The sequence below is a fragment of the Pantherophis guttatus genome, chromosome 3 (genome assembly GCF_059756535.1).
Source record: "Pantherophis guttatus breed Tessera chromosome 3, ASM5975653v1, whole genome shotgun sequence".
Classification (NCBI taxonomy): Eukaryota; Metazoa; Chordata; class Lepidosauria; order Squamata; family Colubridae; genus Pantherophis; species Pantherophis guttatus.
The window spans coordinates 174,206,975-174,229,101 of NC_142065.1; the positions used below are offsets into that span (position 1 = coordinate 174,206,975).

At 35.3% G+C, this 22,127-nt stretch overlaps 2 protein-coding genes and 1 long non-coding RNA gene across 4 annotated transcripts in view; 2 read left to right on the top strand and 1 right to left on the bottom strand.

Moving 5' to 3' along the window:
• Positions 1–22,127, top strand: part of LOC117672798 (lipoxygenase homology domain-containing protein 1) — a 211,799-nt gene that overhangs the window by 10,360 nt on the left and 179,312 nt on the right. The window contains exons 1-3 of one of the 2 annotated variants that reach the window (XM_034429782.3): positions 8,140–8,257; positions 10,564–11,220; positions 13,841–14,012. In XM_034429782.3, the coding sequence (XP_034285673.2) occupies positions 10,576–11,220; positions 13,841–14,012 (817 nt within the window). In that variant the 5' untranslated portion in view covers positions 8,140–8,257; positions 10,564–10,575. Of the gene's footprint in view, positions 1–8,139; positions 8,258–10,563; positions 11,221–13,840; positions 14,013–22,127 lie in introns of those variants that run through there. The other variant, XM_034429781.3, reaches the window with a different exon arrangement.
• LOC117672799 (uncharacterized) overlaps positions 1–22,127 on the bottom strand; it is a 37,707-nt gene that overhangs the window by 6,993 nt on the left and 8,587 nt on the right. The gene's annotated exons all lie outside the window — the stretch shown is intronic.
• On the top strand, positions 16,207–21,470 carry LOC148114915 (oxygen-regulated protein 1-like). Its single transcript, XM_087888846.1, has one exon. The coding sequence runs from the start codon at positions 16,207–16,209 to the stop codon at positions 21,436–21,438; it is 5,232 nt and encodes a 1,743-aa protein (XP_087744972.1). The 3' UTR covers positions 21,439–21,470.

Sequence of the window (22,127 nt, forward strand, 5' to 3'; positions counted from 1 at the left end):
ATTAAATCTTGACCACATGGTTCTTAGCAATACATTGTTAGTAAGCCAATTTATAGATGAGGGTGAGTGGATGGGTGAGCACATACTTGGTATTGTGGCATAGTGAGTTATTTATATAGAATATTTTTTTAAAAAACAAACATTGATTTGTTGAAACTTCAAACTTTTTGTTCCGTATTTCTTGCACTAAGAGTATCTGTCTCAATGAGTACCTTGAGTTGTTTCTAAAAATGAACTGTAAATTTGGAGTCATCCAAAACTCTATATCATCATCATTATGCAGGAATTTGTTGTTACTGAATGATAATATATTTAATTTAAACTGCTGTGACTTTACAATTGCAATATGAAACATTAGCTGTATGATGGGATTATCTCAAGCAAATATTGTATAAATGTCTATACTAGACATCCATTATATACATTGTTGCAAAAGTACAGAATAATAGAGAATTATATTCTGATTGAAAACAAGGCTTGGCTTAAGAGGTGGTTTTTCCAATAATAGAACAATATGTTTCATCTAGTGGATCATTTCATTGTCAACTATGTGATACAATGAAGATCAAAACCATATTTGCTACATGTTGATTTTATTGCCACTTTGATTCAATTGATAGGAGTAAGCTATGGACAAAATTAGCAGTTAATCATACAATTTTTTTAAAAAAATTGATTTATATGCCGCCCTTCTCCGAAGACTCAGGGCGGCTTACAATGCGCTCAGCAATAGCCTTCATCCTTTTGTATATTTATACAAAGTCAGCTTATTGCCCCCACAAACTGGGTCCTCATTTCACCTACCTTAGAAAGGATGGAAGGCTGAGTCAACCTTGAGCCTTGGCGAGATTCGAACCCTGCAGTAATTGCAGGCAGCTGGTCTTAATAAGCTTAATAACAGGGTGCCTTAAACCCCTGTACTACCAAGGCTCTTGTCAACCTTCATTCTTTTTGCAGCATCCCTAAAAGAGTTCAAACTGATTTTTTTCCTATAAACGACTTATCTAATTTTTTCAGTGTTAAGCAAGGTTATATCCAGATTCTACTTCTTTTTAATTTCTTTGACTGAACCATGTAACCATGTAACTGAACTGAAATTACAAAGAAATGTAATTTCTTTGACTGAACCGTGTAACTGAACCATGATGATTTTTTTCAAGTAAAATTATGTAAGAGTTATTTACAAATAACTCAAGGGAGCAAAGCAAACATATCCAATTTACGTTCTTCCTATTTTCCCCACAACAACCCTGGGAGATGATTTGGGCTGTGAGAGAGTGGCTGGCCCAAGGTCATCCAGCTGGTTTTCCTGTCCAAGGTAAAACTTGAATTCATGGTTTGTTGCTTTCCAGTCCAGTGCCTTAACCACTAGACCAAACTCTATTTAAAAGTTTATTTCGGTCAAATACTATATGCGCAATCATTTCAGAGCTTATAAAACTGTGTGCCTGTTCTTTTATATTTCTTGCTATTTTTGTGTTTCATAAACATTGAGGGAATATTGTGATGATTAGATATCATATGACTGAAATACAATGTGTTAACTAAAATCTTAACTGGAAGAATGGTTAAAAATAAGACATTTTCAGAAACCTCCGTGGAAGGTCCTAAGTAGGCTAGGTATATTTAGAGAAACCTAACCTAGATTTTCTATATTATGATACTTTCCTTTCCAACTGAATCAATTTTTCTAGGTCCATAATTTACTGAATGATCCAATTTAAAAAATCTCACTGGGTTAAAGGTTGTCAGAATTCTGTGATGTGAGCAAAGTACAGATATTTCTTGTATCCCAAAATCAATCATATTAACTTATCTGTTTTTTCAGCTTAGTATTTTAATAGAGTAACTCACACATTTAAAAAAAGCCTTACTAATTATTGTTCCCTTGGAAAATCTTGAACAGGAGGTGTAAATTGGAAGATTGATAGTAGGTATTTGAAAGCATGCTAGTCTATGTTCTATAGCTTTCCTGAGTAATAGAATGCTTCATTCAAAATGAAAACTTAGCAAATCATTGTCAATAATTTTAATTTGAAGGAAACTGAGACATAACATAGAATAACAATAAAAATCCCACTGAAAGCCTTGACCCACATTTATTTAAACAAGATCAAAGGGTTAATTGCCACTCCAGAAATGGACATTGTGCAGGTAGACACTTCTCATAATGTCTGCCAAGCTCAGTTCCCTCTATTTTTCAAAGATGATTTTAATTAAACAATAGAAATACATGGGAAGTGGTCACAATTGTATTGGACTCATGAAACCCAGTTTCAAGTTGGAATGGGAACATTTAGGCACTGACCTTTGGCCATGCCCACATTGGTTACAATTGGCAGTGAGAAGGGTGATCGTGGGGGCTGTGGAGAGGAACTTGCAATGGATAGTGGGCGGGGTGATCACAGGGGCTAACCCTTTGTGCACTATACCCCCACAGCTTCCATGATCTCTCCACCCACTGCCAATTGTGCACTACACCCCCAGCACCATTGCTATCACCCACTGCCAGATTGGCTGGTGGATATTTGACCAGTACAGTGAAATGCCTGGGTAAAACCATACCTCAAGAAATGGGCTGGGATGAAGGGCTGGGAGTGGGAGGCTGAGGCGCCATTGGCAGTGGACAGTGGAAGAGGAAAGCCACTGTGGGTCAGCAGCAGTGGTTGGCTGGCAGCGAAGTGGGTATCGTCAAGGGTAAGCATCTGTATGTCCTAGATCAGCTCATGTGCATCCTCAGCTACAAAATTCACTGAGTGACTTTGAGACAGTCACTTCTCTCTCAAGAGGTTTCTCTGAGAAACCTCTTGAGAGGATAAATAGAGGGGATGCTTTGTATGCTTCTTTGTGCTCCTTATGAAGAGTGTCTAACAAATAAATTTGTTTATAAGAAGATATCAATCAGTTCTTTCTATCGCCCTGCTTCCCACAAGCTTCCAAGCTAAGTATAGTGTATCTGAGTAACCAATCTCCAGATAATTATATTCTTAGATTAAGGAATGATTTCAAGATATATGTTGTTATCAGTTAAATTACAACAACGAATCATATTCTTCATTCTTGCAGTGATGTTGACAGATTCTACTTATCAAGGAGATAGGTGGGCATGGTATACCAGATAGTTGAAGAAGTAAAAGAGGCATTGGAAGAATATTTGAAGGATAGTGAAGAAGATGCACTGAATCTAGTATATCATGAATATCAATGAAATCAAACTTTCCTACAAGGAAGATCAAATGAAGAATAGAAAATAGACATGGCAAGACAAAGAAGCAACAATGATGCATACGTTAGAAATGAGAAGACAGCAATAGGCACCAAATGTCATCTTCTTAAAGAAGCTAAAGAAATAGTGGACCACCTAGTTAGTTGCTCGAAGAAGACTGCAGAGACTGATTACAAAAAATAGCATGACAAAGTAGCAACAGTAAAGCATTGGAATATCTGCAAGAAATATCATTTGCTTACAAAAAGACACTAAAGTGCTCTGGGACTTCAGAAATAGACAAGCATCTGCCACATAATCCTCCCAATTTAACAGTTGTCAATAAGAAACAAAAAATGTCTGGATAGGTGCAGTACCAGGAGAAAGCAGAATTGAACAGAGTACAAAGGCCTGGAAATAGAGATAGACTGTCTGTGGCAAAAGAAAGCAAACATAGTAATAATAGTAATAGGCACCTTGGATGCAGTCTCAAAAACATCTGGAACACTACTTTAACACTATTGGCATTGAGAAAATCACCATCAGTCAATTGCAAAAGGCAGTTTTACATGGAGCAGCTTACAGCCTGCAACAATATATTTAATTAAGTAAGCTTAATTCAATGACAGCTGTCTATTTCATATCTTTCGAAAGCAGTTGATAGGTAGATAAAAATGCCAAATCCAGTCTAAACATCTCACTGACTATGTGACAAACCATAATTCCTTGAAATCCAGATGGTTTAACAGTTGATATTAGTGTTAGCTTTTTCTGTATTTATTTTTCATCTCACGATTACTTGGATTTTGGCACTCCCAAACTCAGTATCAGTATTTTTTTTACAAATATTTTTGCTTGTCCCAGAAAAAGCTGGAATCATTGAGAGCTTCCATTCTATTAAGAGGGCTGCATAAGGATGATAGGACATATCTCCACTCACTTGCCTTCTGGTAATAGTGTTCTGGGATTGGCCTTGCTCACCATAGTAACCATACTGTGAACAGGACAAAAATCCATCCATGGCAGTCATTTTGTGGGAGCATTGAATGACATACATTCTTAAAGTTCTAAATGCACACACCCCATTAAAAAGTTTGTCTACCTTTGACTATGGATTGAATGTCAACATGTGGCTAAATCTATGATCATATTTTTTTAATAGTAAACTATGATTGGAAACCAGAAGGTTTTTTTTTTTTAAAAATTCTGAAATGCTATCTGGTGAACTACTCCACCAGATAGCATTTCCTCACACAATAGTTCAAGATACATGCAAGACAGATATTGAATGGGTTCAAGCAATATAAAAACCAAATGAATCATGTTGGCTAAGTTTTTATATAATGCTAAGATGTAAACCATACTTTTACTTTTTTCTGAGCCATGATTTATTGTTGGTTTAGCATTGTGGTATTTATTGTCCAATGACATCATTCTATATAAAATGACCGGTAGCTGTTTTCAGATGACACATCAGACCCTGATCCAGCATGCTATTTCCCTGAGATAAAACAGAATATGAAACTGCTCTTCAGATGATACACTGGCTGGGCAAGTTAGTTTAACCTGACTCCTCACCCTGGGTTTTGGATTTTACCCTCCAATTTCAGTGCTGACTGATTACAATGCTCACACGATATGCTAATCCCAACTTAACCCAATTAAGCACATTGCACGAGCACAACAAATGGTTGTAAAGTCACTGTGGAGATTCTTGGAACTCATGTTCTGCAAAGGAATTAAAAGTGAAGGATATTTAGCCAATATTTATCAGAACATTCAGTGCAAGAAATGCTGAGTTGTCTTATTGAAAAGGAAACTATTAAAATTTGAAATCATTCAAAGGTAGCATATCTGACTTATATTTAAAAATAATTTCCAGTAGCTAATAGACATTTTGACCATACAGAACAGAACACAAATCTATGTTGCGTAGTATTGCCTGGGCTATTTTAGATATGAAATTATTGTTTTAGATGGAGTACTTTAATGAAGTTTTTACGAATTTGTAATGAATCACATTCTGGTATATAATTACTATCATTATGGTTTGTTGCACAGTCAATCAGATGTTTATGGAATGGAATTTGGTTTTTTTTCTACCTATCAAGTCCTTCCCAAAGACCCAGGATAGGCAGATGACATTGTTTGATGGTGTTAAAGGTACCATTGCAGGATGTAAGCTGTTCCAAGTAAAGCTTCCTTTTGCAATTGAGTGATTCATTTCTCTTCTCTTCTCTTCTCTTCTCTTCTCTTCTCTTCTCTTCTCTTCTCTTCTCTTCTCTTCTCTTCTCTTCTCTCTTCTCTTCCCTTCCCTTCCCTTCCCTTCCCTTCCCTTCCCTTCCCTTCCCTTCCCATCCTTTCCCTTCTCTTCCCTTCTCTTCTCTTCTCTTCTTGCCAATTTCAGCAAGTAACTATTATTACTATCAATATATTATCAATGCATCAGTCCTAAACATTTATTTAACTGGAAAAGTGTAACCCAAGAAGAAGAAAAAATCACATCTTTGAAGCAAAGCAATATCTACTGGTCACCTTAAAAATGTGTAAAAATATATCCTAAAAAAATTGGGGCAACCAGTTAAGAACCCTGATGCATATCTGCTGTGCTTTCATTATGCCTCCTGTACAGTTAGCATGGCAGGCTTGTAATCCTGTCTAAGAGGAGAAGTTTCAAATCTGATTATACATTTTGTAGTAATTAGATGGAACAGTTGCCATCTGGAGATCAGCATCTTACATATTTAAAGCGTCATAATCCCCTGTATGTGCAGAAATACTGATCAAATGCAATTGCTTGGTTGTCAACCCTTCTTGATGCAGCCTTTTCATTGACTGGAAGGAATCTATGGCAAACTGGGTAGAGCCACAAAGAAAGAAAACCATAGAATTGGATGATCTAGACTCATTTGCTCCACTAAAAGTAAGGACACCAGGAATTATTGCTCTTGGAATAATCTTTCATTATTTGGCTAGATGAATATAATTATCAAAAGAATTTATTCGGAGGATGAAAATGGCCCTGAGTTTATGCTCTACAAGCTGGAATAATGATATTAAAAACCAATAGATTGAAGCTCAGTTCCAGAAGATAATTAACAACCAAAGGAAACTGTGAATACTAATGGGAAAAATGCATAGCAAAGGATTTTTTCTACCAGTGCTTCAGGATTTTTACACACACACACACACACACACACACACACACACACACACACAAATTAAAGAAGAAATGTACTAGAGTTAAACTAACATAACATGGAATGTTTTTATTTAATTTTTCTGTGTAAGAAAGCCTAATTTGAGAATTAGTAGGGAATTATTTTCTAGCTGTTTTTCAGAAAAAGAAGAGCAAGATTTATTTTATATTAGGTATAACCCTGAGTAAGTATTACTAAACCAATTGTTTGATGTTAAGATCCCCCCCCCCGTGTTAAAGTGTTTAGCATATTATTCAGTATTTTTTATGGTACATTTTTAAATTCCAAAGATCATTTCAAAGAGGAGCTACTTTTTAATATTTAGAAATGATAATTGTGGATCAAAAAGTGTCAGTGCAATGCACCATCATAGTACCTCTATGACCTGCAATTATATACCTGATATACAAGAATCAAAGTGCAATCCTGAAACCATCTCCAAATATGTGTGCATAGGATTGCTCAATTGATTATAAATCAAACATAATGCATCTATGTTTCCAACATCTGCCGCTAAGGCTAGAAGCAAGGGAGGGAAAATAATCTTTTACTCTTTGATAATATGTTTTTAACTTCAGTTTGCATTGAATCATGCTGTTACTTCTTAGTCCTGTAATGCAAAGTATGTATGCCTTTTTCTAATAATACTAGAACTTTGGGTCATCCAATGAATCTAAAAGGTCGGAGAGTCAGGAAAAAAGAGAGAAAATATGTATAGTACAGTTCTGGCTATCACTTTTATTAGATGAATGTATTTATTTAGCATATGGCGATGACATATACATGGATTTGCAATATTTACTTACATTTCACATAGATTAAAAACACAGTAAAATATGAATGTTAAAAAGATATATATTTAGATAGCAATGTCTAGGCAATCTAACCATTGAAGCGCAGCTTCATTTATGTGAGAAAAAAAAATAATCAGATACTGGACTGGTATATGCTCTCAGTTTACAGCCAGTCATGATATAATCTACCATTTGATGTGGAGCCTGCAGTTACATTGAGGGGAGGATGTGCTGTATGAGGTACGAATCTGATTCAAGATTGTCCACTGCTGGTGTGGTAGTTCAAAACCTGGCGCCTTTTGCGTGGGGTGATTTATATATCTACCAGTGCTGGGCTTTCAACAACCCATTTGGCTTTCCATTGAGAATCAATGTTAAAGTTGTTAAGCAGATGTTGGCTTAACCAGTGGGGGCTTCTTGGATTTGAACTTTCCAATGGTTAAATGATGAAGGTTGCTATGTGTCGTGGAGGTTAAATCAATGTACCGTAAAACCTTATCTCTATAACAATCTACTATAACAAATGAGACTTACTAGCAGTTCACAATAAACTGTTTTTATTTACATAATAATAAAAACAATATCTATTCAAATACTAAATAGTATGTCATTCCTTTTCTTAAATATCCTGTCAGATATATATATGTAATCACTCTATATGTTTATAGTTCTGGCTACTCTTCTTCAGAAGAAGGAGTCTTTTAATACATCAGATCTACCTCTGATCCCCAATCAGAAATCTCCTAACTGCCAACTTACTGATGACTAACTGTCTTCAGAACTGCCTTTCAACTGCATACTGACTGCAGAACTGCCTTTCAACTGCATACTGACTGCAGAACTGCCCTCTAACTGCCCTCTGACTGATAACTAACTTTCTGTCAGGAATCTCCTTTTATACTGTCCCATTGACAGTTAGGGGAGGAAATACAAAAGCCCTGGAGATTCAAATCCATCAGCTGCCTTCTGATTGGCTCACCCACTTGTCCATTCCAAAAGCCATTAATAGGCACAGCAATTGAGAAATAACTTTTCTCTCACAGTATGCACTGATAGGAGTGAGTTGTTCATAATTCTTCATATTTTGTCTGTATTGTCTCACTAATGCATCTTGTTTTTGTAAAGCTGGCAGTGCTATATAACTCAGAATAGAAAACCAGCAAGTTGGAGTGGCTTTAATGCATCTGCTTATAACCCTCATGATGTCATTGAGTCTGGTGTCTAGCTTACTAATATGGCAGCTGTTGAGCCATACAGGAGCACTGTATTCTGCTGTGGAGAGAGACCAGCCCTAGAATTGATGTTCTGAGAATAGCAGCTGAAGTTCCTCATTTAGTTCTGCTTAGTTTCTGGACTATGTCTTGATTTTTCTGCTGCATTCTCTAGATGTGTCTCATAGGATAGAGTCCAATCCAATGTTATTCCAATGTAGTTCGGATAGGAATTGTAAATTGTTGTTTTAGTAAACCTTCAGGATGTCATTTGCTAGTTTATTATTGAAGTGGAAGCATGTAGCTACCATTTTGTTGGTGCTAGGAGTAAGCCTCCAGTTAGTCAATGAAGAATTTTGCCAAGATCTTTAGATCTTTGGAGAGGAGGCTATCTACCACCTCCATGTGTTTTCCTTGCACTGCTATGGCCAAATCATCAGCCTATCCAAATTTGTATCACCTTGTCACTGGCATATTTGATATATATAAGTTGAATAATGTGGGTGCCATTACAGAGCCTTGTAGGAAGCCATTCTTTAATCTTCTTATCTTACTTATGTTTCCCCCCATTATTTCCTCCCATTAGGTAAATGATGGGAGATAAAACCGTATTGTTAATCAAGATAGGCACATATGGTCTTCATAAGTACACTTTAAAACCCAATTATGGGGAATAGTAGTATGCAAAAAGGATTGCCTACTTAGCTTAGAGATGGGCTTCCCAGAAATATTTTGCTGACTTCTAAGGGAAATAGGTTGCTGCATTAAACATAACTTTCCTTTTTTCATCCAGTAAAGTTAGATTCTTATATTTGTAAAATATACCCATCTGTTAGTTCACTGCACACAACAATTGATCTATACACAATATTAGTTAATTGGCTCTTTTATTTAATATTTGGTTTAGTGTGTCAAAACATCTTGTAAGCACTCAAAAAAAATCTTTTTTCCATTTTGAATATAGAGCAAATCTTGGCATTAAAAATACACTCCTAATATACTCTACTTAATATTAATAATTTAATAAAGGGGTTGGGAGGCAGAAGGAAGACACTCAACAACAGACTAAATGTTAGATAGGTAACGGTAAAGGAAATAGCAGTAGGTGAGTTTTGGAGATACACAATTATAGCCGAAGAATAGAACCCCCCAAATTTGTCAATGGAGCTAGATTTTTTGCCTCCTTCACTGGATTTCTAAAAGTGGTTTGGGAGCACAGGTCATTTATCCCAGGCAAGGAGGAGTTTTCCTCTTGCAGGGTACCACTCAACAATGAATACATCTGAATTCCATGAATAACTGAACAACATGTTAAGGAAGCCCAAGAAAAATTAAACAGAGTATGAAATATTTAATCAGATGAATAAAATCAATCTTTGTATAAAGTTAAATTGGGTTTTGAAATGGACACAACCATATATAATACGTAATAAGTATAATAATAAAATCTTGAAAATGCTTGGTTATAAATTAATGTATACAAGTACACTTCTTGAAGGAAGTTGATTCTTCTATTTTTCCATGGTTTTCTCATCAAACAATATCCAAGTTGTAATTAACAGATGAGGGTTAAACTTTGAGTGTCCATGGGTATATTAAGAGAGATATATGTATATAACTCTCTGTCTCCCCCTCCCCTCTCTGTGTTACAGAGAGAGACAGAAATCAATGCAAGGCTATGGTGAATTTTCTTTCTGGGTTGTGCTCTATATTTCTTTGCAAAGCTTTGATTTGCTGGATTCATTGACCTTGAACAACATGAAAAAATATTCTTCTGAATAAAAATGTTCATAATGTGGGAAATAGGAAATGTTGCAGATATGTTTGCTGTTGAAACAAAATCCCTCTAATTGTTATTCTGGTGTGACTAAGTACCTATTGCTAAGTAAAAATATCTATTGTACTAAAATAAGATCTGTGAAAATATGTTGGACAATTCTGCTTAAATCTGCAAGTAAAGATATCAGCTAGATCCTACCAGTCTTTGTGAAATTTGAAGATAACAGCACAGACCTATTTAAATCATTGATCTTGGCAAGCAATACTGTTGTTGCTTTTGTTGAAATCTCCTTTGTTGCCTGTACATAAATTAGGAAAATGTTCTACTTGGGATTCTGAGACAAAACATTGACTTCTTGCCTCTTTATTTCCAGATTGCTTTTAGAATGAGTAAAACATCTTCAATCAGCAACTCAGTGATCCAACCTCCCAGTTCACAGAGTGAACAGTCTTTATCTGTGCGCCCATCCAATGTCATCGAACCTAGTGTGGCCAAACGGATCTGCTTTTATAAGAGTGGAGATCCTCAGTTTAATGGAATTAAAATGGTTGTCAATAGCCGCTCTTTCAGATCATTTGATGCTCTGCTTGACAACTTGTCAAAAAAAGTTCCACTGCCTTTCGGAGTAAGGAACATTACTACACCCAGAGGAGTGCACAATATCAATAATCTGGAAGACCTTGAAGATGGAAAGTCATACATTTGTTCCCAACAAAAAAAAATCAAACCCATCAATTTGGAGGTGGCCAGAAGAAAGCCATTGCCATGGCAGATTAGTAGGCCCATCAGTGCTCGTCGTAAGGCTGTACAGTTAACCAGAGAAAGCAAAGGGAGTATGTTCCAACGGGATAGCACTATACGACTGAGCACCCCTAAGAAGTTGCTTGTTTTCAGAAATGGCAATGCAAAAATCCGGTGTACGGTTGTCTTGAGTAAGAAGAACACACAAAATTTTGAGGCCTTTCTGGACCACATCAGTGAATTAATGCAGTATTCAGTGTTGAAATTATATACTACTGATGGGAGAAAGGTAAGATAACTATAAGATAATAATCAAATATGTTTCTTTTTGTGGAATTGGGAGAGGGACTTCTTGTGAATCACACAATATTTCTGATGAAGTGCTCTTCAGTAGAGGTACTTTTACTGTCAAAGTAGGCCCTCGAAAGAAACAGTTTCCCTAAACTTTTATAGCAAATATTGAAACTGAAGCATATGGATAGGTCAACCATTTTTCTAATTTTACTAAAAGCATATTTAGTATGGTAGTGAGCTGGGTAGCAAACAAAATAAATTTTACTCAGCTTTTGTTACTAGTTACTAGTTACTAGGTCAAGTTCTTACATTTCAGCATCCATTTAATAGATTTCTTTTATTTATTTATTTATTTATTTATTTGTTTGTTTGTTTGTTTGTTTGTTTGTTTATTTATTTATTGCCTGTCTCACAACCCAAGTGCCTCTACAACAAATTTATTATTATAAAAATTTTCACCACAGAAATCAAGAAAAATAACCTACCACCTTTCCAAGTCTTTTATATTTAAAACAGCTGAGTTATGTTGTCCCGTATTCCCTAGTTATTACTAGATACTTCAGTATTAAGAACATGGAAGTCTTGGAAGCACAAAGTAAGGAGGTCTTGGTATATGCAAAGAACTATCCTTGTTTTAATCTGCACCTTCCTGTTCTACTTCATCTGTGTACTCTTGTTAAGGAGCTTTTCCAGGGCATCTCTAGGAGCGTCCTCAATCTTACTACTAGCAATTAGTCACATCATAATCTCTTAAAGGCTATACTATGCTTAGACTTCTCATGAGGCATAATTCTTGTTCTTTTTCCCCCCTACAAAGACCTGAAGCAATTCCATTTCTCCTGTTCACATCTTTATTTTGCCCCAGAAAGAAAGCACAAAAATAAAGTCCCTTTGTCGATTAGCATCATTTGGTCTCATTTTATAACAAAGAAAAGCAATAATTTTTCAGGGCAAATTATTGTTATATGTGTTGCATTAAAATTGCATATAATTCTGTGTATTCCAGTGCATTTTTTTTTAAAGAAAGCACTAAGTTGTTTGTAAAATTAATTGGTAGGAGAAAAGTGAAGTTGCCATGCTTCTTTCCATCACTACTGCAGAGAAATAACAGCTTGCCAAAGCTCATTTTAAAATTAAAACAATTTGGGGATTTGTTTATCTCTAATATTTATTAGGCTCACATAAACATTACAGTTTATTTAAATTTTGAAAAGTTATATTGATTGTAACACTAAACCCTAATGAGAGTTCCAAAGCTGTAACCCCGAGTTCCAACTGCAAACAATTCTATACTTTTAGTACACGCACACATACACACACACAAAAAAAACTGTAAATACATACATACATTCCTTATGATTTCATAAGAGTGAACAGACTTGTGCAGGCAGAGGAGCTAGCTATCTCTAAATGTTTCCCTGCCTGCTGTCTTCCAGCAGATTTCTGTTTTTCAAAAAACACAGTTGAAATATTTTAAGTTTTCTTTTCCCAAGATGGCTGTAGTAAAGCTTTGATGAATATTTAATATCAACATTTCTTTGTCAAACTAGAAAAATGCTAGTACTGTGATGATAGAAGAGATTTAATTATGATTTAGGGCTGTAAAATCTTTTTTAAATGTTAATTATGATTAGGGATGTAACATTTTATTTAAAAATTTTCATTGTTACATGAACTTTTCTTTCTATTAGGAATAAACTACCTGCTAGACATATTCATGCTGAAATACGCCATGGGTTTATAAAACTTTTTAAAGTTTTCAAATGAGAATATTTCAGTTACTCAACCTAGTTTTTTGTAGAATTTTTCTGGTTCCCAGGGATATTTAAAGGAAGTAGAGATAGGTAGCAGGTAGAAAACAGAGCAATGCTAATAAAAGGAAAGAATGATATATCAGTCTGAGAAAGGGAAAATCTTGAAGTACAGGCTATGGTGTGCTGAAGACACCTCTCAAAAGCTGATTGAATTCTGGAATTTTTTGAGCTGGCTGAGAGAAGACTCTACTTGCTGTGCCAATCAGCTGTTCTGTATTTACTGATGCTGTGGTAGTAATGGAGCCACACTGCTTCAGTTCTTATCTATTTACCAGCACACCACTGAATAGACGTGACCAGGAAAAGAACAAGAGGATACAATAAGTGTCCAACCAAATAAAGCAAAATGACCAGGGTTGCGGTAATACAATCTTAGAATGTCCAAAAGTCCAAGAGACAGATTGTGGCTAACACTGGAAGGGATTTTCTTTCCCTGTATGTGTGTCTGTGCAATACTACAAGCTAAATGAGGCATATATCTAGGTTAGTATTTATATTATTTCCTCCATCACTACCAATACCACCACTACTGGATATGCTGTGCAAGCCTAACCAATTGTTACTTTACAATTCAGGGTTTTGTGCCAGCTCAAAGTATGGGTTAATTGGTAACTGGGTTAAATCTGCTTTGTTTGTTTTTTATTTGTTTATTTAATATGCCACCTATCACACTCTACAAAGTGACTATATAAATGAAACCAATGTATTTTGAGGATATTTTCTAATAGTTATATATGAGAAAGAAAGGTTGGGGAAGTGATCTAAAAAGAGGGTTAATTTATTTATCACTTGCTTTTTCAGGTTTCCAACCTTCAGGGTCTGATATTGTGTTCTGGAGCTGTTGTGGCTGCAGGGAGAGAACCCTTTAAGGCAGGGAATTATGATCCTCGTAGGTATTCATTGCCTGCAAGACTTCCGGGGGTCTCCAGTCGTGTCCACCCCCAAGCAAATCTCAAGTCAGAGAGCAGAAAAAGTAAGTTTCTTAAGTTATCCCCACTTTTCCCCATTATTTTAAATTATCGATAAGATCAGCCTTAGCATTAGGTAAAACAAATTGGCCAGCTTGGGAAACTGATTTTGGGTATTATGAAAAAGATAACAAATGGTTAATTAATTAGTTAATATGCTGCTCCTGCTGCTGCTGATTTAGCCTGGGCATTGGGGAGACAGAGAAAGGTAGACAACAGTGTTATTTTACCCTTTAGGTGCCAAAATAATTTAACTTGCTTTCACTCTTCACTTTGAAATTGAAAGAATGTGAAATGTCATTTGTTCGCTTCAGAAAACAGGCCTGCTTTTATATTAAGGGGGGGGGGGAAACCAAGGCAAATCTCAAAGAGCAGACTGAACATTACCAGTAGTCATGTGTCAATCACTTTGTTTCATCCCAATCTACTTTGCCCGATTGCTATAAAGGGCAACTATGAATACTAATTGAAGGTCCTTGAAAATTGAGTATGTGAAAAAAATAGTGGGTAAACAAACAAGCAAATTAATAAATATGAGAAATAAAATACACTTACATTCTATAGCTGAGCAACCTAACTATAATCTTAAGTAAATTTAAAAATTTGAAATGAAAATCCAGAAGAACATGGAGTCTGTCTCAATGCTTGGAGATTTTACTTGCTGTCCAGAATCTTTCATATGTACAAAATGTGACTCTGGGCCATTAAAAGTTATGCTAAACCAACATTAAATGGACACAATAGCGTCTTTAGTGGCTCTCTAACCTGTTTTCTATAGTCCCTCCCATAGCATCAGTTAGAATTTGTCCCCCTTATCTTTCAGTCACTTTTTGTTCTTAGAAACAGAATTATGATGATTATGCAAGCAAGGATAACATAGGGTAACTGTACCAGTAAATTGATTTTTACAAAATTCGTAACAATTTTTACAATTTTTTTTTTTGGTTCCTTCAAGCAAATCTTTATTCCTGGAAACTGCATGGACAAGTCCCTGGTTTCTTTGGCAAGTTTTTCAGAAGGGTTTTGCCCTTGCCTGCTTCCTAGGGCTGAGAAAGAGTGACTGGCTCAAGATCATCCAACTGGCTTTGGGTCGAAGGCAGGACTAGAATTCACAGCCTCCTGATTTCTAGTCTGGTGCTTTAAGCACTACACCAAACTGGCTCTCTAATTTGATGTTAGCTATACTTTAATTGTTAATACTTGCATACTACTGGCATTAAGTAATATGGCTGTGCAGTTCTTTAGATTCTAAAGAGGTGCTTTGGGACGCTTGTGGGTTCAAATGAAGCATCTGACAGCTCTTTAAAGCAATTTAGTGATCCTGAGAAGTGATGCAGCTGTTTTAGAAACCAGTAGGCAAGCACCATGCCTATGTTCCCACACATTCTGAGTTAGACATTTTGGAATTGAATTTGAAAAATGGCCAGCTCTATTAATTAGACCTTTAAATAAATACGTGCAGCTCAGGATATAGGTTAGAAAATCAAGGAAATTTTTAGATACTTTTTTTTTTTTTTGCTGAGTCAACCTTGAGCCTGGTGAGATTTGAACTTGCAGTAATTGCAAGTAGCAGATGTTAATAACAGTGCTTTAGTCCACTGTGCTACCAAGGCTCTTTACTTTACTTTCTCTGATTCGTCTAGGAAAAAAAAATGAAAAGATTAAAAAAAAGAAAAGAAATATAGTATGTTCATGTGTTGACAACTTCTTTCGTCCCAGTTGCCTTTAATCCTAGGGGAAAAAAAGTTTGCTTTAAAACTTGACAATAGATGCTGAGTGAATATTCCCACGTAGGCACTTTTTCCTGAATCACTTGCAATCATATGTATATGTGCCCACATAGTTTAAATAATCCCAGATTCTGATGAATATTATATAATTAGTTATTTTATTATATCAATTTATGTAGCAATCTCACAACTGCTAATTAATAAAAAGGAATTTCAGTGCATACGCAGCCCCTTTATTAGGAATGCTTTTTTTGTTTGTTTTTGTCTAATGTTATCTGCATGTTTTGTACTAACAATGATTTTTTGTGTGTTTTCTTTTGCCTCTTTGCTACCTGTCTGCTGCTATTTTTATGGATGGTTATGCTGGATGACTATCTTCCACACTTTAATCTAACCTTGTCATGTTGTGCTTTCAATAAATTGCTTGAAAGTGAGCGGGATTCATATAGATTCAAGATCCAGAACTCAGATGTTCTCTGCTTCTTCTTATAAGGAATACAGCAATGATAACAACTCAGATTCCTCTTTTATACCTGACAATGACACGGGCACAATAAAAAATTGTTTGCATGCTGATGAAGTTTACCCTGAAGAGCATTTCACTGATGACATTGAAAAGTCTGTTCATCTTAATCAAGATGGCAGTATGACAGTTGAGATGCGAGTTCGATTCAAGATTAAAAAAAAGGAAACTATAAAATGGACCACTACTGTTACTCATGCTGGCACTTCAGGAGTCATTCCAGAAGATCAAACATCTGATTTAAATATGTTGACATATAAAAATCCCACAGAGGAGTTCAGCATTGCTGAAAATGATGTCCCAATGCAGCAAATCTGTACAAAAACGATCAATCAAAATTCTGCAAATCAATTGAAAACCAGCACTTATGACATCTGGCAGGATCAACTGATGAACACAGAGTTGAGGCAGGAAAGAAATAATGATCTTAAACTTAATTTCTCTAGACCTCCTACTCCTGGGCCTAGAAAAGTTAGTCAAAAGAAAGCATTAGTTGAAAGTGTTACAGTGGTATCAGACACAACTGTCCAAAAAAAGATGGTAGGTCAATTTTCTGTCAGTGAAGAAATAGACAATGGCAAAACCAAATCTAAGCACTGTATGATTACTCATGCTAGCAGCCAAATAACAAATGTTACTAATCCCCAGATTTGTGGCGAATGCAATAATCATACACTGAATCAAACTGACCAAGAGGAGAAACAAATGTTGAGCAAAAGCGCAATTAAAAAGTCCTTTGATCTGCCTGAAGAGGATGGATTATTACATAATGTTTTGGAGAAATCAGTTGTAGAGAAAGGGTTACCTAACAGTTTAACACCTGAAGGCTATTCTAGTATTGGACAAGGACAATCTTTGGTAAAGAGGAATAATACATCTATACCGTGTTTATCTAATAAATGTGATGCTGTAGAACAAGAACTAAATTCCTTCAACAACCATTCAGAATGGTCTCAGTTAAAAACTAAAGAAATTATATATGACCAATGTCAAATACACCATTGTTCCTCATCATTGCCTCCTAAAAGCAATAATACAATTTGTAAATATGCTCCAATGACTCCTACGTTAACAGGATCTGATTGTATTACTGCTATGCTCCTCTCAGATGAAAGCCAAGCTACATCATCTAGTGACAAAAAGAAAAAGAAGAAGAAAAAGAATAAATTAGATATAGTGAAACAAAATGTAAGTTCCCCAAAGGACTCATATGACATTTCCACTGAAGGTACTACAGAGAAAAATGTTAACACCTGCACAATTCACAACACAAGAGAGATGATGAATCATTCTCCTAACCAGTTAGCAATTCATAATAGAGAGCTTGCATTTCCTATTGGGAACTCTGATGGTGCTATTAAAACCATAAACACCAGAGGTGATTTATATAGCCAGGTTTCAATCACATCCCAGCAGAATGATTTACAAGATAACATAAAGAAAAATCTAAATAGTCAGTTATCCCACCAAAGTAGCAAATCTATGAAAGCTGAAGATCTACTATTAATAAAGGATAACACAAAACATGAATTTGAACAGATTAAAGATGGGACATGTAAAGCTCTTAATAAAATAGAACGACCACCTGCTTCACTAAAGCCTTTAACTGATTTAGGAAATGGTCAGAAGGCAGAAGATAAAAAGGGAAAGATTATTTCAACTAAGTTGATAAAATCATCATCAAAACACAAAGAAGTGAAAAAGAAGAAAAAATCTGAAAGTGCTACAGGTAGTACAGACAAGGTATTGGATGAAACGAAAGTTTTGGATACTCTGGGGGATTCAGACTTTACAAATGAGATTACAAAACAGTCTCTTGAAAACTACATTCAAACCTGGTTGCAAAATGTATATCCAAAGGCTGTGAGGTCCCCCAAACCCTGGGCTCCTATAAACTCGATTAACAAGAAATCACATCACCTGACAGTAAAATCATCCTTAGATAAAGAAAGCAAAGAAACTGGGAAGAATAATATTCCTGAAGATAAATTGAAGAGTACGTTAAATAATCTCAATGAAGTGCAAGCTTTGGAAGAATCATTTAAAGAATTATATGAAACACACACAGATTGTTTAAGAAATGCTGATGGGATCTTGAAAGATGAAGACAAATATTTAATGCCATCAGATAACCAGGAAAAAGCAAAACTTTCCATGTGTGATATCATACATAAATATAAAAAAAAGCTTCAGGAAGAAACTGGTCATGCAAGATGTAATTCTGAAAGAAATGTTCAAGTTGATCCTAAATCTGTCCCAGGTATTGATGAGCAGAAATATTGCAAAAATAGTCTTCTGCTACATAAATTGAAATCAGCAGTTTTCAATCTTGAAAAAACTAAAACTGGATGTCTCCAAAATTTAAATTGTCTTTCAGATGTTTTTTCTTCTTCTCTCCTTGGATCTCCAGCCAATCTTCTGCTAGTTTGGCTTCTACTAAACCTGAAAGAAAGTTTGCCCTTTATAAATAAAGATGAGATGGTGGGAACTAGTTGCAGTTGTTCAGAAATCTTTATGCTATCACAATATTTGAAACAGGTTGCAGCTAAAGAAGAAGATGAAAACTTAATGACAGCTGCATCTGACATGCAGGATTGCACAGCAAACTGCTTAATATTTTCTGGGGTGCAAATAGAAAAAGAGGAATTAACATATTGCCAAGAAAATATTGCTGTGATCGAAACTAAAAATATACCAGGCACGGAAGAACAAGAAAAACCAAATGAGAATTTAATCATGAATGACAGTATAAATTCTGAAGAAGTTTTAGATGTGAAAGAGGTAGCAGAAGAGTTACAGAGCAACTGTGAAGAACAGCAACCATGCAGCAGGCCAGCAGAAAATTCAGATATGTATGAAACGGTTGTGATGCAAAATCTAAACTGCACCAAAGCACAATCAGAAAATGTGGTTTCAAATGAAGACTTTCTTGAAAAAAATGAGGCTATTCCATTGGAAGAATTAGAGGAAAAAATCCCAGATACATCATTAAGTAATGAAAAACCTAAGCTATTTGCAGATTCTAATGTCACTATTTTCAACACTAGTGATCATACTAATGGGCAGATTTTTGATTTAGAATCATCACATGTAGATGATGAAGAATTAAATATCTTAGAAGAGCAAGAATATATAACATCAATATGCGAAAGAGAACATTCTGATGAGAACCTTATTTCAGCTATTAAAAATACTACAAATGAGAACCATGTAGAAAATTCTACAACGGATAATCTAGAGGAAAATGATTCTTCAGTGGAAACTTCAGAGCAATTATCAAAAACTTCATCACAACCTTTCGCTTATGAATCTAATCAAATTCCAATCAATACCAAGGATAAGAAATCCAGAGTGAAATTAATAATAAATCAACTTGAGTATGGATCTCATTCAAATGCTTCTTCAGAGTTGAAAAAAACCATTGGAAGTCCTGGCACATCTGATTTGTCTGATTATCGACCAGAAACTGATGAAAGTGACAGCAGGTCTAGGCCTTCTACTGACTTGTCTGATGAAAGTACAGATGAAGCAATATATGAAAAAGGCTACAACACAGGCTATGTAAAAAGAACTATTGAACGTCTTTATGGTAAAGCAAAAACTGCATTTAAACCCATTTCCAAGCCTGGTTCTCCATATTTGGATCAGATGCTAACCAAAGATACAGAAGTTCCCTTACATGTAATCAGCGATAAAATTCCCTTGTTTGGTCAAGTTCATAATGGATGGCCTGAGGACAAAGTAGCTTCTTCATTAATATCATATGATAACCATGATTTAAATGCAATAAGCGATGAATATGCTACTTTGCCAATCCCTATATTCAGCCTTAATGGGGAAGAAACATATAACACTGATTGTTCACTGCAAAATGTTAACCAACAAAGTGAGTTTAAGGCCCAGATTGCTGAAGATGAAGGGATACTGATCGATAAAGGAAAATGGCTTCTTAAAGAAAACCATTTAATAAGAAAATCACCCCCTGACAACAATGGAATGTATGGCAATATGGATACAACATCAACTGATACTTTTTTTGACAATCATAGTAGTGATGTTCCATATTCTCATTTGCAGAATATGGAGCTAAGGTCAGCATTGAAAGAAATATCATCTTCTGATTTGGAAGATATGGCAAGGCCTTGTGGCAATGAAGGCAATTACTTCAACATGCCTCATAATAGTGATTCAGAGCCTTTTCCTCATGTTTCAGATATAAAATGCAAGAACAGCCCAAGTAAGAGGAAGGAATACAACACTTCTTCAGAATGTTGCACAGAGCTGAACAGCTATTCCCCAGCATTCTCAATGGTCGATTTAAAATTACCCAACAATCGAATACACCCTCTGGATCAGATTACAGATGATGCACTAGTTCGGACCCAGCCGACTAGGAATGCTACTTCAAACAGGAATAGGCCTGAGACTCAAGATTCTTTAGATAGACTCCATGCTATTTGTGGACAATATTGTCCTATACTGACAGCTCTCATAAAGCCACTGAATGAGCAGATCAGAGGATGTGCTTATCAAAAAGCGTCTGATATTGAGAATCTAATCTGGCTACCATATTTGATAAATAAATCCATAGGGAAAGATAAATGTATAATTAAACTCTGCAAACCTCATGATCAGCTGAAGATCAGCTGCATGAATAAGATTTCAATTAACATTTTTGGAAGACATTACACTGAGAACATCTTAGATATTATAAATTGTAATAATTTTAAGTTACCTTTATCTCTAAATTCTCTCTATGGTATCACAAAGATTACTAAAGGAATGCTATTAAAGTCAGAGATACACAAGAATCATGAAAGTAGCACAAGAAAAGGTGATGCTCTTGATGGGATAACTGTAGAACACAATAATAATTTATCTAGCTATCAAAGCACAAGAAGTAATGTTGATCAATTTGTTGAGGGAGAAAGGACTTCTTTATTAGAACATTTTATAGTAAGTAGTCAAAATGAATACTACCAAAGGAATTTCATAAAAACGAGTTACTGGGAAATAACTGTATATCTGAAAGATAGAAATGTTCAGTCTTTGCAACTTTTATTAATATTTAAACAAAAACAATCATTCAACAAAAATTATTTTGGGTTGCTTGTTTTTCTCAGTATTTTTACCTTTTCTGTAGAAAATGCAGACTTTTCACCCAAGAAGTTCAGGTAATATTAGAATAAAGATATGTTTTTTGTGTCTATCTCAAGATGAAATTGCAAAACTCCATAATTTTATTAGCTTTGAAGAAAAAGAACTGTGAATAAATATAGAATAGAATAGAATAGAATAGAATAGAATAGAATAGAATAGACAGACAGACAGACATCCTAATGGTAGTTGACAAAGAGCAAGTAGCACCTGAATTGATATCTGAATATGGAGTCACTCAAACAGAAGACAAATGTTCAATTTATCAACTTAACACTGCCGTTTCCACCTTAAAACAATCTTCTTGTGTCATCCAGTAATATTTAGTGTGATACACGAGTATATATTAGTACACATATATTTATATTATTATAAGTATATATAATATATTTAAGAACTGGGTATTTTATCAAACTGTTGACTAAAATTAACCTCCTATAAAATAAAATGAATTAATCCTCCCTCAGCAGATACCAACCATTCTTTTTTTTACACACAGAAATAAACTCTACACACACTATTTTTCTTCTTTGAGGGAGCAGAGAAAGACAAAGAAGAAATGAATGGGGATAGGTTGAAGGGAAAGTGTAGCAGCTGCCTTTGGAAAGCAAGAAAAAACTAGATAGAGAAGAAGAGCAGAACAAGATAGAAATTAGGTGAAAGCAAGAGCGATGGCAATTGAAAAGGGGAAGAAAGGTGAGAGAGAGGGA